General features: G+C 33.3%; 1 protein-coding gene and 2 long non-coding RNA genes across 3 annotated transcripts in view; 2 read left to right on the forward strand and 1 right to left on the reverse strand.

The window, feature by feature from the left end:
• LOC143205174 (uncharacterized) lies at positions 1–11,230 on the forward strand. The gene is made up of 4 exons (XR_013007777.1): positions 1–138; positions 206–279; positions 336–437; positions 11,093–11,230. It is a non-coding gene; the product is annotated as an uncharacterized LOC143205174 (long non-coding RNA).
• The window catches only part of LOC143205173 (uncharacterized), a 27,349-nt gene continuing 10,476 nt past the window's right edge, over positions 1,923–18,795 (reverse strand). Inside the window, exons 2-6 of the mRNA XM_076418281.1 lie at positions 14,263–14,444; positions 7,165–7,281; positions 6,909–7,095; positions 5,944–6,079; positions 1,923–2,488 (exon numbers count right to left, since the gene is read on the reverse strand). Of these exons, the coding sequence (XP_076274396.1) occupies positions 2,066–2,488; positions 5,944–6,079; positions 6,909–7,095; positions 7,165–7,281; positions 14,263–14,444 (1,045 nt within the window). The 3' untranslated portion in view covers positions 1,923–2,065. The remainder of the gene's footprint in view (positions 2,489–5,943; positions 6,080–6,908; positions 7,096–7,164; positions 7,282–14,262; positions 14,445–18,795) is intronic.
• Positions 3,076–3,446, forward strand: LOC143205175 (uncharacterized). The gene is made up of 2 exons (XR_013007778.1): positions 3,076–3,217; positions 3,276–3,446. It is a non-coding gene; the product is annotated as an uncharacterized LOC143205175 (long non-coding RNA).

The following is an 18,795-nucleotide window of genomic DNA, read 5'->3' on the forward strand; positions in this document are numbered from 1 at the left end:
TATAAAAATTGATGACAATGCGTCAGTGTAGTAAAAGATGTAGTGTACCGGGGTAAAATTCTACTACGGAAATTAGACAGCGTTTCCCAAAGAATGATCTCGCTCCTTTCTAAAAATGGGTTGATCAAGTAAATGGTAGTAAGTTACCTGGATAAACCACAATGCAAATATATTAACGTTATGGTGTTTGTTATGGACATTTTAGTGAAAAATTTAGAATTATCCTTCCTTCACGAACAGGTATTAGGGTAAATGCATATCCATCATTGGTTTTATCAGGTACATATAAAATTATCTATCTACTACATGTCTGTTTATATATTGTTTGTTTACAGAAAATCAAAACCTTATGAAGATGTTAGTAATAAAATTCAATTAATCTACCAAGTTGTTCGTATGTTGTGTGATGTCTCTACATAAAAAAGTCTTACAAGAAGGTAATAATTAATATAACTGGATAATTAGTAGTAATAAATACTACTTTTAATTGTAAAATATCGGTGTTCAATAATTCAATAATTTTATAGTAGAGGTATTGTATATTTAAATTTGATTGCCTTGAAGAAAATATTTGTTACGGTTCCATCAATTAAACATTTTATTGCTACTTTTAGGGAATTTATTACCTTGAAGAAAGCTATTTTGTCTAAATTTACAAATAGCTACATTGGTTTAACAAATCTTAACCAAGATTGCTTAAAGAATTTTGTTGGATCTATTAGAGGTCATGGAGGCACAACAGCATCCTTCCCCTAGTATGTTCGAGAAATTTTTAAAAGGACTCATCACTTCAATTTTTTCACATCATTCTCCCGGAGAAAATTGTGAAGAAGATGAACATGTTAGATAACTTATATTCTTTTTTAACGGGAGATCTAGTACCACTTGAGGTTGTTAAATCACCAGTTGAGTCTATATTTTCAGTTCCGGAGAATTTTGCTCTGAGGAAAACAAGAGTCTAATATTGTATTTTAGTCTGATTTCAGGCTATTTAACAAAACTTCTGAAAAAGAGACAACATGCAATATTTGTCTACATTCTATATTAAGTAGTTCCACAGATTAAATACTCTAAAATCTAAATATCTTTAAAAAACACATAAATTTTTAGTGTTTCAACTGTCCAATCCATAATTATTTTCAAGACCAAATTTTAAGTTATTATGAGGTGTGATTGTATTTTTGGTTTAATGAAGTTAATCCAATATCAACAGGGAAGGATTTAAAGTTTACCTTCAATATATCAAGATAAGTTAGAACTCTAATAGATCCCATAAAATTGATGGCACTAAATATATATGGGAAGGTGTTATAGAAGAATTATAGATATTTTAATATTGGCTAGAACAGAGTTCATAATTGTTTTTTTTTGCTTTTTGTTTATATATATTTACATTATTTACACTTATGTATATTTGTATAGGATTTTATTTTAATAAATTAATTTTAAAATTTAAATTTGATTTTGAAACTGAATCATTAACCTCAGCGTGCGAGTCGTTCTAACCATTACACTATAGAAACAGTTGCCTACAATGTTTCTACGACGTCTCATATAAGACGGTTATTGCTTAAAAAGCAAACTGGCTTACTTTTACACTGAACTACTTCCGATTTTCCATCACATCAACTCAGCAATAACATAACACACAAATATCTGATTATTTTAGATAAAAAATATGCAAGAATATTGTACGTGAATTTGAAATTTGAGGTTTTCCCTCAATTTCTCCCCCTTCACCCCATCAGATTCTGATTTGGATCCAATGGGACAACCTTGCAAGTGCACTCATTTGAATAAAAAAATAATTTTGAAAATCGATCTATAATTGGAGCAATTGGCGAACATATATTAAAAAAATAGATGCAGCCGAACATAGAACCTCCTCCTATTTTGAAGTCGGTTAATAAAATTAGACCATATGTGATTATTATTATATTTAACAAATTATTAAAACATTTCATGTCAAATAGACGAATATAAAACTTATGTATATACATATTCAAGAAGCTTGACAAAAATACAAGCCTAGATAATATATAACAGTCTAGAGAGGTGACGGCGGCTAAAGGCATAGCCAATCGCGTCGGTTGAATTCCTTCACGAGAAAGCACAATCTCTTCCTGTGCATCGGATCGATCACGCGACCCTTCGACACGTCCAGATTCGAACTGAAAGTGGCGTTTAGCGTCGAGACAGTCTTGAAGAATTCGCTCTGACTGGCCGCTACCTTCAGTTCCTCGTTGAACGACCATCTGGCGAAGAACCACGTGTCCACGTCCAGCTTCTGGAGCTGGTTGAACAACGTGTGATAGTAAAAATCGATGAGATCGTCTAGGTGGCTCTCAAGCACGTCCAGCTGGACGCTTGTGAACAGGAAGTGTAGTAAATCTCTGGCGGGCGACTGGTACTCGCTAAGCCGGAAGTCGATGAGTTTCACCGCCGAAGGTCTGTCGTATTTGTCGAAACGTATCAGAATATTATCAACCTGAAAATAGAAAAGTAGTTAACTTAATATTGTTACCTATCGTTCATGATTTATTAAGATTGTAGCGACCTTGAGGTATGTCGAATTTTATATCGTGGAATAACGGTCTACAAAATACCCAGAAATATAATCCCTGATGTTGAACACGGGCGGGATGCCAGCAACGCCAACTAGTACATGATAACGAATATCTGGCAACCCCGAGACGTTTATCTGGGATGTTATTGAAGGGTACTTTCCATCATTCAGTGTCTGATCATCGTTCAGTTCAGACGTGCCACCATCGACTGTCCAAGCTTCGTCAACAGGTAAACCCAGCGGCGTTTCCTTTTATCTATTTGTATTTTCCACATTTTATATTATATCAATATATAATTTACCCTAAAAGACAGCTATGTCCCTTTTGTAAAAAAATATCATCGCAAATATATTCCAGTAAAACAGCCAAGACACGTCATAGATGAGGTCGAACATACTTCCAAATGAAGTTCGTAAACATGTAAAATTCGTTTTAAATTCTGGAAAATCCCAACCGCATTTGGTAAACTTCGTCAGTTTCCGTCTGAATATGCGACGATGCCGTTTACAATCGGTTGAATCCAACGTATTAAACAGCCATTTTGGGTTTGACCTTGACGTTGGTAGAAACTTTTTTTTGTTCTGGCCTAAAACCAGGTGGTGGAATGCATGTCGCATATCTGGTCGCGGAGACTTGTCCTGCAGTGACAAGTTGGACCGGGTTATGTGGGACTGCCTCTGGGCTTACCATTACACTAAACCGTAACAGCCTCACAGTCGATCCCTGTGGATCGCTACTGCTACTGCATTAAATTTGGGGATATGGCACCCGCTAACCGGGCAAGAGGCGACAGCAGGACGAAAAAACATAGATTATAGATTCGCGAATTTGAGTTAACACATGGACTGGATGCTGTCGCATGGAGGCAAAAGTTGAGGTCGTTTCAGTCTGAAAAAAGGAAGGTTAGCGGTGACGTGGTGCTAAGCTCCCGGTATGTACATCAGCTCGCGAAAAAGCCCGTTTTCAGGAGAATTTCAGCTGAGTTGTTGTTTGTGGAAGGATTGAGATATGAAGTGCTTGATTTCTGGAGCGTCAGTTTCCCTGTGAAGTTGATTATTTCTGATAAACAATAGAGTGTTTAAGATTCTCCTGAGGAGCTTATTTTGGAAAATTTGAAGCCGTTTCACCTGGTTGGGTGTAACAAACTTGAAATAGACATTAGATCTGTAGAGAAGTACGGACCGAATTAACATCTTGTAAAATAAGCTAGAAGGACATATCAGAGAAGATAGCAGGTTCCGAACCTTTCTGGATTTGGGAATGCCAACCGAACCGTGAAAATGATGGCCTGGGTTTTCAGGGGGTTGATTTGCAATCTCCAGAATTAGCACCACTTGACCGCATGTGCAAACCAAATCAGTCTACAAAAGTTGACTTGTATTGGTACTGATCGACACTGTTGTCAAATGTCTGCAAAAGTCTTCAGGACATTGACAATAATAATTGAATGTTACAAAATCCTAAGTTAATGTGGCAATATTGCAACACGAGCTGACGTCATAAATATTGATAACGTGCATTTAACGTGGTGGAGAAAGGTGGTGATGAGTGAGACTTCTAGGTATAGACAGTTAAACATAAGTAAATATATAATTTTACGTTATATTTGATGTAGCAAGATTGGAAAACCAGTCTACATAAATACAGCAGCTTTCGGAAATTTTCTTCAATATTCTTTATTAATGTAACAGGGTAAAAATAATAACACTTTGATTGATAAATAGTACAATACTTTTGACTGTATTTATCTTATTTTGGCAACTATTAGGTTCCCTTTTTAATTGATTTCTTCAATTTTCTAATACTCTTTCTTTATCTTCTTCGTTTTCTTTATACAGTTTGCTCATCTGTCAGAAAATACATACTATTCCAAAAGAACAGTTTCTCCTTTGAACTTAGCGATTTTTTAACCTTACTGGAAATAGGCGTAGTGCTGCTTTGTAAGCGGGTGCCCGATCGAAGCGAAAAGGTATTAGTCTCATATCCTGCCTTTGAGCGTATTTTAGACGTTTTTGACCAATGTTCAGTTCAATTAGCATTAACCGTTTTCCAGATTTCAACAATGAAATGGTAATCCATACATTTTCTGACAGATGAGCAAACGATATAAAAAAACGAAGAAGGCACACCTGGTCAATCTGGTCTCATCCAATTCACTTTTTATCATCTATTACTTTTCGATGCCGAAATAACTTCCTTTTATACTTTCGAAGCAGCATTTTGATTGAACACTTTGATTGATAAAGAGTACAATACTTTTGACTGTATTTATCTTATCTTGGCAACTATTAGGTTTTTTTTTAAATTGATTTCTTCAATTTTCTAATACTCTTTCTTTATCTTCTTCGTTTTCTTTATACAGTTTGCTCATCTGTCACAAAATACATACCATTTCAAAAGAACAGTTTCTCCTTTGAACTTAGCGATTTTTTAACCTTACTGGAAATAGGCGTAGTGCTGCTTTGTAAGCGGGTGCCCGATCGAAGCGAAAAGGTATTAGTCTCATATCCTGCCTTTGAGCGTATTTTAGACGTTTTTGACCAATGTTCAGTTCAATTAGCATTAACCGTTTTCCAGATTTCAACATTTTCTGACAGATGAGCAAACGATATAAAAAAACGAAGAAGGCACACCTGGTCAATCTGGTCTCATCCAATTCACTTTTTATCATCTATTACTTTTCGATGCCGAAATAACTTCCTTTTATACTTTCGAAGCAGCATTTTGATTGAACACTTTGATTGATAAAGAGTACAATACTTTTGACTGTATTTATCTTATCTTGGCAACTATTAGGTTTCTTTTTTAATTGATTTCTTCAATTTTCTAATACTCTTTCTTTATCTTCTTCGTTTTCTTTATACAGTTTGCTCATCTGTCACAAAATACATACCATTTCAAAAGAACAGTTTCTCCTTTGAGCTTAGCCATTTTTAACCTTTCTGGATGTAGGCGTAGTACTGCTCTGTAAGCGGGTGCCCCATCGAAGCGAAAAGGTAGTAGTCTCATATCCTGCGTTTGAGCGTATTTTAGATGTTTTTTGACCAATGTTCAGTTAGATTAGCATTAACTGTTTTCCAGGTTTCAACATTTTCTGACAGATGAGTAAACGATATAAAAAATGTCTATTATTTTTTATGTAAAGAAATATCAAAAACATTGAATTTAACAGTTAAGTTAAGCTTGTTTAATAGTTGTTTACATGGCTACTTCCAATTTTCATCAAAAGATATCGCTGATCAAAATCCAGTCAAGCACGTCATATTAAAAAACCGATAAACGGACAGGACAAGATGCCTCGGTTGTTAGAGCATAGAAGAAGCAAGCTGTAGAAATGTTGATGGCAAGGGATGTGTATGTTACTTAACAAACTTACTTTGGTATTATTGTGGATAATGGTGGCCCATGGTTCCCGACTATTTTTGATGCTCCTTCTGTCAAATATCTCTGTCGCTTTCTGGATAACCTCGCACGAGAAACTCTCTTCTTTTAGCACCTCAGTCATTTGGTCTCTAAAAAGAATTTAGCATATATTATAATTATTTTAAGATATATTTTGTATTTTATTTTAAATATTTTTAATTATAAAACTATATAATAGTATACTATATAATTAATAATATAATTAGTCAGAGACGGATGACCATTATATATTAAAATATCTTTTTTATTGTGTCTTGTAAAAATTAATGATATGAACATTTTAGATGAAGTATGTTTCAACAGGTTTTTTACATTTTTTGTGTGTGTAAACATTAATATAATTGCAGCCAACAAAAACGCTCTATTGTCTTTATTTGATTAAGTAATATTTAATAGGATGATGTTTTTTTGATACGTCTACGACTGATTTTAACCCAGTACGTTTACATACAGTCTAGTTTTATTCAATTTTTTTTATTGCTTCAAAATAATAGGTTTTCCCAATGCCTTCAAAATAAGTGTTTGATTCGGATGACCTTTTAATGTCTCACCATCCATCACCAGTTCAGGTTTGGAAACAGAATATAGTCGCAAGGGGCTCAATCTGGATGCTAGAAAAGGAAGTCGTTCGTTGCCCATTTTTTGTTTATTGGTTGGTAACTATGCATGTGTACACCAGTTCATTGTTTTGATTGAAAAACACTTTTTTTGCATTAAATCAATACCAAATTTATCCAAATTCCTTGAATAATATTCGTCGGTGACGATTTTATCCTTTCCATCCTAGTCTCTGTGCGGTATCTTGTGATGTATCCATATTTCTTCAACGGTTACAATGCGATGTGTCGCGAATTTCGTGGCTACAGGCTCTCGCTTTTCCTATTTACCTATTTTTTTATGATAAAGAGGATATGTTACCTGGTGATTTTGTGACGACTTCTCGAACTATGGGAATCCGTCAGGTGATTCTTGATATTCTGTTCGAATTCTTCCGGATGATTGATTTTCAGTCCCAGGGCGCTGCCGTGGAATTCTGCTAACGCCTTCAGCACCGTGTTGCTACACTCGAGGTCGAAGCCTCTCTTCTTGTCGAAGCGACGAAATCCTGCAATCACATTAAACCACGATGAGTCGTCATACTGAGTCTCGATCCTCTAGGAATATCGATAATTACCGTATTTTTTTAAATTCGACACAATTAACACCGCGTGTTCGTCCATGGTGTCGCTTCCATCTATGTTGAATCGTCCACCAAATGGCGTGGGCATTATCTCTATACCATTTAACTGACCTGAAAAATGGTTTTATAGAATTATAGAAATGTTATGGAATAGAAATGTTGCCGCATCAACTCTGAGTTTTAGTACATTTTGTCTTTGACATATAACAAAATTCTAATCTAAATAAAATAATGGAACAAAAAATCAAATATGATTTATTTTAACATTATAGTACATCTAAAAACTACAGTTAATTATACAACCACAAAAGTTATCATATCTTTCCGTAAGAGTCTTATATGAAGGGGCATTCTCAACACTTAAACCTATTTCTATTTGGAGTTCTACAGGGTAGTGTCTCAGGACCACTCCTGTATCTGCTCTATATCTGTTGATACTGTTGATATATTGTTGATATCCCAAAAATAAAAGAAAGAGAACTTGGAACATTTGCGGGCGACACAGTTATCATGGCCAAAGATGTATCTCGATGTAAGGCTGTAGAAAAAGTACAAATAGCGGCCAATAAGACCTACTAATGGACTAGAGACTGGAAAATACAGCTTAATAGCTCCAAATCTGTCCATGCTAATTTTGCTATATATAGCTATATTTATTATATAGCTATATTACTTGAAGAATGCCCGATTCATCAAGCAGAATCAGCTATATACCTCGGAATATATCTGGAAACATCATGTTAGACAAAAAGCAGAGAAGATTAGACTCTAAGTCAAACAACTGTACTGGTCAGATCGAAGATGCACTCAATTTGATCTAAAATCAAAGAGATTAGAGACAATTAGGAATCCAACGCACCTAAAACAAAATTCTAGGATTAGTTACCAATGCTTATCGCTACGTAACGAACGAAAAGTTGCACGATGACCTCAAAATCAAATGGATACACGAAGTCATCTAAGATTTTCCCTTAAAACATGAAATAAGGTTGCAAACTCACAGCAATGTGGAAGGAATACACCTACTGGACAACACGCAGAAAATCGGAAGCTTGAAGCGAACCAAACAACACTAACTTGTACAACAAATGACAACTGTCAATGGGTTGGTCTCGAGCACTCCAGATCATTCGGCTAATCGTTCACTCTCAAGATTGACAACACAGAGTGTACGAGTAACTCTCGGAACATTCCAATGTTGTTGCCTGTCTTTATATTTTGATAGTAAATCATTTCAAAGGAATGTACCCCTTCCTTGAACCCCCAACAGAAGGAAGTCTATGATACATTAATTATAAATTATATATTAATTATAATTAATAATAAAGGCAAATTAATGATGATAAAAAAGGTAGTTTATTTTTCCTGGATGCTCCCAGTGGAACTGGGAAGACATTCCTAATGTTATTGATGTGTTATCGTTGGCATTACCATTGATATGAAGCCACATTGTTAGAAGAACACTTAATTAACGAGCTTGTTGAGTTTAAACAAATTTCAATTTCCGATTGGTATTGTATATGTTATGTTGTGAGTATCTACGGTCTGAATTACAGTACATCTACCTTTATTTCTTTCATTGTTGAGTAAGCTTCTTCTTATTTTACTCTGAACATCCTGACTGAGGTGGAGGAGTTTAAGAGTTTGATGTTTACCTTCAGTAATATTTTATGGAACTGAAAATGTTATACCAGGTTTTTATTGAAGGTTTGCATTATATCCAAGAATTGTATTGAATTTAATATGGTTCATTAGACCAAACTGATGTAAAGATATTATATTTTTTCCATGATTGTTCTTGAGGGAGATTTTTTAATAGGAGTTTTTCAAATAAATTGGATATTACGAGTAGCAGTAAAATTGGCCGATAAGAATTTACTTCATTTGGTGGATTGCCAGGAATCATGATAACATTAACTGTTTTTCAAACATCCGGATCATGTTTTTATTGAAATGCTGTATTAATAGATAAGAAATTGGTTAATAATTCAACACTTAGGCGGTACAAATTTTATTTACTAACATATATGCTTTACATTGTATTATTTTTGGTGTTATTATATTCCATTAAAAATAGAATAACTGTTATTTGCATATTATTATATACAATACCATAATTTATTTTGAGCCCTACGTTCTTGAGTAAATATGTTTTTAATAAAAGGTCAATTAAAAAGTCCCCGGCTTGACATATAGATGGCCCTACTACAATTAAATCCATATGTTTTATAGTAAGCCCTAACACTCAAAAGATGCATATATAAATTTAACATGTCGGACTGTCGGACTATCTGTTTGTGAATTATAGCATTTTGAGTGAAGCAACTTTTGTCATTGTGAAAAAAAAATGGATGAAAAGGATTTTCGCGTGTTGATATAATATTATTTTTTGAAAGGAAATAATACAGTTGAAGCAAAAACTTGACTTGATGACGAGTTTCAGGACACTGTCCCAGTAAAATCAAGTATCAAGGATCGGTACGCTAAGTTTAGACGTGGTTAAATTAGCACCGAACACGGTGAACGCAGTGGACGCCCAAAAGAGGTTGTTACCGACGAAATAATTTTAAAAAACCCACAAAATAATTTTGAATGGCCGTAAATTGATATTGAATGAAATAGCAGACACTCTAAAGATATTTACTGAACGTGTACGTCATATCATTCACGAATATTGGAGTATGAGACAGTTCTGTGCAAAGTTGGTGCGCACGAACTCACTTATGACCAAAAACAACGAGTTGATGATTCAGAGCAGTATTTAAAGATGATCAAGCGTAACAAAACCGAGTTTTTGCGTCGATATATGTCAATGGATGAAACATGGCTCCATCATTTCGCTCCGAAATCCAATCGACAATCATCCGAGTGGACTGCACGTGACGAACCCGCTCCAAAGCGTGGGAAAATGCAACAGTCGGCTGGCTAGGTTATGGCGTCTGTATTTTGGGATGCGCATGGAATAATTTTCATTGACTATCTTGAAAAAGGAAGGGCCATCAACAGCGACTATTACATAGCGTTATTCGACCGTTTGAAGGACGAAATCGCCGAAAAACGGTCGCATTTGGAGAAAAAGAAAGTGCTGCTTCACCAAGACAATGCACCGTGTCACAAGTCAGTGAAAACGATGGCAAAAATCCATGAATTGGGCTTCGAATTGCTTCCTCATCCACCGTATTCTCCAGATCTGGCCCCCAGCGACTGTTTCCTGTTCTCAGATCTCAAAAGAATGTTTGCTGGGAAGAAATGCTATATATGTATGACATGTGTAGACAAGTATACTATTAACTAAAAAATTGGTGGTTATGATAACTTGAATGATAGGGAAACTCCATTAAAGCAATTTAAACATAAACTTAAAGAAAAGTAACAGTAACAACAAGGGTATCTAGTAACAGTGAATTTAGTCGATATTTTTTTCTCTGAATTGGTTAAAGATGATTTCTTATCACAATGTTCACTAAAGTTATCAGGGTGTAGCTGGTTTGTAATTTGTTTACTAACCGATAAATGCTACTTGTTATTATTGTTGATGAACTTCATATTATTCAATTTTTAAATGTTTAACGAGAATAGCAAGTTAGTGACAAATTATTTTTGACTGACTTGGGGGTAAATGCAAACCCATGATGAGGTTAACTGGTTCATGCAGGACTATCATCAACTAAAAAATATCTTCAGCTGATACCGTCTTTGGGTGCTTGCATGCATTTTGATTAGCGATATCTATCGGTGAAAATACAAAGTATTAATGTAAATAACTGTCAAAAACCATAACCTAACTGTTAAATTCTGTAGATGGACATTTTTGCACACAAAATAATAGTGTTTCATTTAGCATTGTTGAGTTAGTCGTTATATACAGATGCTAATCATGGGACGTTCAATGCTGCATTTTAATAATTGCTTTTGTTTTTAGTTTGAAGAAACCCGCTGGCGATGCCTGTTAAATACTTTTAAAAGCTTATGGTGATGCAGTTCATCCTCATCATCATGTCAATGACAAAGACGCCCTAAAGGATCCAAAATTTCGAAGACGATCAATCTCAAGATTTAAATCCAGTTCAAACTTTCAAGAAACTTTCAGATACCTTTGGGAAGGAAAATGGCGGTCACACGAATTGTCTGAAAAAGCTATTTCCAACCATGTCACAGTTTCACTGTTTACGAGTAATTTCATTGCCTCATGACACATTTTTTATTTTTGTTAACGTTAGGATACTGTTTTGTGAATGTATTTTATTTTGTTTAGTATCCAAATGTTAAATATAATTTATGTTCTTATTATTATATATACAATTTTATGAATAAATATTTTTAATTAAAATATGCATTTTTAAATTTTTTCACTTAAAATATTCCCGCTCGTGCCCATAATTTGGTTTAAACTTTTTATGGCGCTTGTATACAAATATTTAGAATATCAAAAACGTTCGCCTATATAAATCAAGATAAAGACGATCCCATCTATACCACAACAATAAAATTAAATGCAGAACTGTTTTCGATCTTTGACATTTGGGATTTTCCAATTCGCATCTTGTCTCATCCCACAAGACGTATATTATAACTGGTTTGTTGTTGTGTTCGTTATGGAGTGTCGATTATTAGCACATTCAAGAAGTTACCAGTTTTATTACAGTAAAAACATAACGAGACTTTTGTTTAGTAAATGGCGTAAGATGAAATATATTGGTTGAGTTCGATAATTTTAACAATTTTATCTATATTTTCAACAGTTAACCGACCAGGGTCAGGTTTATCTATAATATTGAAAGTAAGTTAAAGCAAGCAACGTCAAGCACTAATTACCATAATGTTCTATGAGTTGCTAACTTTCAAACGTGCTATAGTATAGTTTCCTTGAATAAATATTGCTAGAGATATGGGATTAAAAGCCATTTATTAGAGTAAACGAAATTACTTTTCCTTAGTCCATTATTTAGGTGCAAAATTAGCTATATTTTAGTTAACTTAAGTTATCTGCAAAAGTGACAAACCTGAAAAAGAGGAAGATTCGTTTAAATGCCGGATTCCGAGAACTTTTTGATCACAAAGTATACATTTATAACATCTTTATCAATGCAATATTCTATGGGTTATTAACGTTCAAATGCGCTCTAAAATGGCTTCATTGAATAAATATCAATCAATAAGCATTCTGTTAGAAAAAAGCGAAATTACTTTTCCACCAACCCAATTTATTTCGTTCTAAGAAAATTATAAATAACTATTCTTACAAATATTCCAGCTCTGTCAAATTGCTGTCAAAGTGCCACTTATAATAAAATGACAAACCTAAAGAGATATATAAGAAGTTAAAACAACATTTTAATATTTTAAGATCGTTTCGTTTAAATCATCAATTCCGGGTACTTTCTGATCATAAGGTATGACATTGTATTGTTAGAGAGATTATTATCATTTATCAGTTAGCCAATCTTGCGGTTTTCATTATTATTCATAACACGACCTTTTGGTTACACTAAATGCAGGGACAATGCTATATGATCGTGAATGAATGTTCCTCCTGCTATATAACGCGATTACCTTAGTTAATATGTTTCACATTATGAACAAAAACAAGTATCGCTATCAGGTGTGATGTTATATAATAGCAGAAAAAACTTTGATCTCTGTTTAGTTAGATCATTCATATTCACTTAATATATTCGGCGTTTAGCTGTTTTAAATAACAATTAGTTTGAAAGAAAACCACAATAAATCAATTACTTATTATAACTCAGGTATTGTTCTTGCATTGCTCATTGCTTTTAAAAGTTTCGAAGCATAGTGGTTCATACTAGACTGGACTGAATGAGTCAAACAACACACATGTTTAGGCTTAACCATATTTTCTCTATAATAATCAATTACAGAAATCTGTTTTACCGACACATGTATGGTTTATAAAAAATATTAATAACATAATCGTATTTATCCATTAATAGTGGTTATCAAACTTATTTTTATAAACAACTAACTGATATCGCGTATGCAATATTTTATTCCATAACGTTGAAAATTTAAAACAAACATAGCTTTCAAATATTTAGTAAAAATATTGATAATTTTCATGACATTGATAGTGACAAGTGTTTATTAATGACATCTGAAAGTAACACTGGGATGAATGAAATAGTTTCAGATTATTTATTTATGTAATTAAAAAAAGTATGTTTTTATGTAATTATTGTTCAAAATATATGTGTGTTATTGATATACAAATTACGACTGTTTTGTTATGCCAAATACAAGAATAATGTATCTTTTTATCGTGAATAGATGTTATGTTGTGTCCAAGTAAATATGTTTTTATTATATAGACAAATATCAGCAAATTGAGAGAAAATAATATATTTTGTAATTTTAATAATAAATAATATTAATAGAAATTTATTTTAAATAATAACTTGTGAATTGTAATTCGAAGAAAACAACGATAAAATTATTAATTATTATATTCAGGTACCTATATTGTTTATTGTTTTGACAGTCAAGCGGGCTGCGGTTCCATACTGGAGCAGACCAGACGGAATGAGTCAATCATCATATTTGGAAGGACGACCATCAAACTATATGGTACATTTTTAAAAATATTATTTGACGTAGACGATTTTGTAGTTTCCTTTTTCACCAACAAATATACTGTTCACAAAATATTATATATCAATTTATTAATGCATTGACAGTTATCGTGATAATGACAGTGACAGTTTATATTTTATATAATTAGTTATATATTTAGTTATTTATTTATTATTTATTATTTTATTTTGTTATTCGGTTTAATTAATTTAATAAGTAATATATTTGTATTGCTATAATAAATAAATGTTTTGCTTTTTTATCAACTGACGAGATTTGTGGTTTTCTTGTTCGATTAACATTAAAAACATTTTTAATTTCGTCATAGTAGTCAGAGGACAGGGTCTGATAGTAAATATAGAGGGCGCTGTTAGTTAATATATTACGTGTTAATAATTAAAAACGTGTTTTTTTTTATCAAAGAACTTTGTTCCTATTGTTACGAAAAAAATCGAAAACTAAGTTATTTTTCGATGTCGTTCATTTATAGAAAATACTAACCTTTGGATTTTAAAAATTTATTTAACGAATCTCTCGCTGTCATGTAAAGGCCAAGCTCCTTCTTGAACGTCGTCTGTATCTCGTAGGATTTCTCAATTTCGCTCTTGTTGGGAACTATTTTCGCCACAGCGTACAGTTCCCATTGCTCGCCGGTCGTCGTGTTGACCAACTCGAAGTCGATCCTGCAAAATAAGTTATCACGATTTAGTCGCTGTTGAAATGAATTTGATGTTGTAATGGCGGTCTTGGTGCCACAATTAACCACAAGGTCATCAGTGGTTTGCTTAATGTCTCTTGGGTGAGGTGTATAACCACAAAGTATAGTGACAGAATGGACAGTGAAATTCTAACCATGTTCTTATTTTACGTTTTTGTCACCAGGAAACACCACGGAAACAGATTTTGTTTGCATCTAGCTTTTAGATCTGAAGTGTTAAAGGACATGGATGATTTATTTAAATGTAAAAACTAAACGAAAATGATTGTACCAACGAAACTAATTGTTTACACACATAACATTTATTTTAATCTACAGATACGGAAAATATAGTTCAATATTGGAATAAGCAGTTGTTCAGCACATACTAAAACCTTCAAAAACAATTAGAAGAAAGTACAAATAAAATGTCCTTTTCAAATAATCTTGTTAAACATTATTTTAGTTTCCTTTTTACCAAGTAGTCTTTATCTGGATTGGACCTACAGTTTAACGTGGGCTCCGAACCACAGACCTCGGCATTAAGCCTACCGACTGGCTACTGACTGAGAGACCATCCGGTCTTACCCAGCCTGGTTACTGGTGTCAGTGGGATGGTTATTCCTCGTCGGATTTTCCACTATTGCCTACAAAGATATTTACAATTACAATCACAAACATAAAGTACATCCGAGCCACAGAAGGATTCGAACCCGCGACTATTGCAACAGTACGAGGACCGTCCTGTCGCTTTGACCATATTCAGAGGCTTGAAAATTTATTTCTCCGCAGATTATTTTGAAATAATAACATAATATGTGCATAATTCAGTCTAGAGACACACTACCTGAAAAGGCTAAAGCAGTAAGTGTATATGTATAGAAAAATACCTTAAATACTTAAATTAAAATAGAAATCACTTAAATATAACTATGAGCGATGCTTGAAAAATGAAACTAATTGGACTTAATCTCAAAGAAAAATGAGTAAAATATTATTAAATCAGTTACAGAACAAATGGTTAGGATTTGTTAAAGATGATCCCTTTTGATTAACGCTTATTTCAATCAACAACTCTTAACCTATTTATGAAATTATTCTAGTCGCGAAAAATATCAAACGGTGAGTTCCATCGGCGATATAACGTTTAACATTAAAGCACCTCTAAGTTTTTAACATTAAATATACATTTTCTCTAGAATTATATTCATGTTAAAATAAATATAACTTGTCGATACTTCCATCAGTTTCATTTAATGTAATTTGATTGTTATCTGGAAACTGTAATCACTTTAACGTGATATATATTTAAGAAAATAAATACCACATTCTTATAATAGAGATTTATATAAGTAGCATTATGTCTTTAAAAATTTGGAAACCAACAAGCAACAGAAGCTACACATAAAATAAGAACTGTTGATATTTAGATGTGACAACCAGAAAATATCGTGTGGTTTGTAATTATACGGTTTAGGTGGTAATAAAAGTTTGGAAGATGAGACACATGTTTGATGCCACATAGTTTATTCGCACAATGAAATAGCGAAGATAATCATCGTTTAGCGCCTTCAGAAGTTTACACTTGACGAAACGAACATAAAAAATTGGGCAAATGTAAAACTACATCATTTAAGTGAAAGAATCAACAAACTCCTTGATAAATAAAAACCAAAATTTTCTATTTATTGATCTAATTGGTGCCTACAGTGAAATATGTTCTAATTATAATAATTTTAAAAAATATGGACAATTCATAGAGCATAAAAAAGAAATAAAAGAAAAATCACGTAATTATCGATAAATAAAACATAAAAAACAAATAATAACTTCAATTGAAAAAATAATACTGAGATGAAAGGAATACTTTCAGGAATTGTTGAATTTTCTTGATTGATTACTGTACTGTGTACTGTCATGAAGATATAGGATATTAGTAGTAGAAGATGTACACAAACTCCTAAAGGGAAGATGTATACGGTCGTGTAACTATATATTCAGCAGAAGACGCAGAAGTATGCAGAGCCATTCACATATCAACTGTAATTTTCAGTTGCGAGACGTAGGTATTGTCAAGGACAGATCAGTAGCAGAAATAAAATATCTTCGAAGAGTCAGTGCTTTATAAGCGTGAACAGAATGAGAAGTAGGGAAATTAGAAAGAACTTAATATTAAATTAGTAAAAAAGTACATTGACAGGAGACAAGTCAGTTGGTGGGGACATTTACAGTTCATAATATTGCCATTTTTTTCTAGAAAGACGCAGAAAAGTTGTAGATTATGATTAAAAATATTTTGATTAATATATAATTGGTACAATTATCCTCAATAAGTGTCGCTTAAATATAAAAAAAGATCAGACTGCATGCTACTTGTATTGTACACAATTTTAATATTAATTCATAACAAGATTAGCACCATTCCACCATAATCGCCATATTAAACAATACGTCATATGGAACAGAAAATGAATATCTAAGGTTTTTGAAAGACTTCTGTTGAAAATAACTAAATCGAAAACCAGTTTGGGTTTATTAACAAGCACTCAACAATTGACCAGGTCCACAGAATAACAGATGTTATTGAAAAAGCCTACAAAAGTACACAAGTATGCTCAGCTATATTTTAGATGTAGCACAAGCTTTCGATAAGGTTTGGCATGAAGGCCTTATTTATAAACTACAGAAAATTCTACCAAAACAACACAGCGAACTATTAAAATCATACATTATAACCAGAATGTTTAGAGTCAAACAAGAAGAAGTTTACTCTACAATAAAAGAATCTAAAGCAGGTATACCACAAGGAAGTGTACTGGGGCTAATGCTTTATATACTCTACACTTGTGATATACGACAAGCAGAAAATATTACGATGGCTACATTTGCTGATGATACTGCGATTATAGCTGTCGGAGACAATAGTGAAGAAGCCTCACGAAAATTGCAACAGGCAAGTGAAAATATAAGTAATTGGACACAAGCTTGGAAAATAAGAATTAATGAAAGTAAATCTGTACATGTTCGACGAAAACATTTAAAAAATCCCCAAAATGATTTTGAATGACCGTAAATTGAATGAAAGAATAAAATTGAATGAAATAGCAGGCGTCTATCTAAAGATATCAACTGAACGTGTAAATCATATCATTCACGAATATTTGATTATGAGAAATCTCTGTACAAAGTGGATGCCGCGCGAGTAGACTTTTGACCAAGACCAACGATGAGTTAATGATTCTGAGCAATGCTTGAAGATGATCAAGCGTAATAAACCCGAATTTTTTGCGTCGATATGTGACAATGAATGAAACATGGCTCCATCATTTTACTCCAAAGGTCAATCGTCAGTCATCCGAGTGGACTGCACACGATGAACCCGCTCCAAAGCTTGGGAAAAGACAACAATCGGTTGGCAATGGGATGCGCATGGAATAATGTTCATTGACTACCTTGAAAAAGGAAAGACCATCAACGGCGACTATTACATAGCGTTATTGGACCGTTTGTGCTGCTTCACCAAGACAATGCACAGTGTCACAAGTCAGTGAAAACGATATCAAAAATCCATGAATTCCTTCCTCATCCACCGTATTTTCCAGACCTGGCCACCAGCGAATATTTCCTGTTCTCAGATCTCAAAAGAATGCACGCTGGAAAGAAAATTTCGTCGAAATGAAGAGGTGATCGCCGAAACTGAGGCTTATTTTGAAGCAAAGGATAAATCGTACTACAAAAATAATATCGAAAAGTTGGAGGGTCGCTATAATCAGTGTATAGCTCTTGAAGGGAATTATGTTGAACAAAAAAAAACTATTTTTGCCAAAAAATGTGTTTTACTATGGCAGGCCGGGGACTTTTCAATTGACCTGTTACGTCAAAGCCAAACTGAACTAAAACTCAGAGTTGACGCGGCAACATTGCGATGTTTTGGTGTCACAAATTTAAATGACGTACGTAAAAAATAATTTTGAACATACTATAATTAATTCATTAATGGGGTTTGCCCATTAAGAATAATGCAGCAAAAATTGTAGTAGGGATCATAGTTGGCCATATTTAGAGATTTTTAGGACAACTTCACTGCTTTTATATGTAATGATGCTGATAGATTTTTTATTTTGTTTTAGTTATGTTTGCTGATTTTGATCGAAATAATTTAAATAATTTGTTATGTTTTATTTGTAGTTTTTTTGGTACCACTCTAGACGGATGTGACATACATAGTCGATAATCTAATAGAATCGTCTCATATCAATCAGAAAACTAACCGAACAGCTTTTCAGTCGATGAACAAATGAAATACAGTGTTTGTTTTGTGACGTAGAGCTGAATTT

This window comes from Rhynchophorus ferrugineus, unplaced genomic scaffold (assembly GCF_030347505.1).
Source record: "Rhynchophorus ferrugineus isolate W39M unplaced genomic scaffold, kcgeb_rfMv2 rfM11, whole genome shotgun sequence".
In the NCBI taxonomy this organism is placed as follows: domain Eukaryota; kingdom Metazoa; phylum Arthropoda; class Insecta; order Coleoptera; family Curculionidae; genus Rhynchophorus; species Rhynchophorus ferrugineus.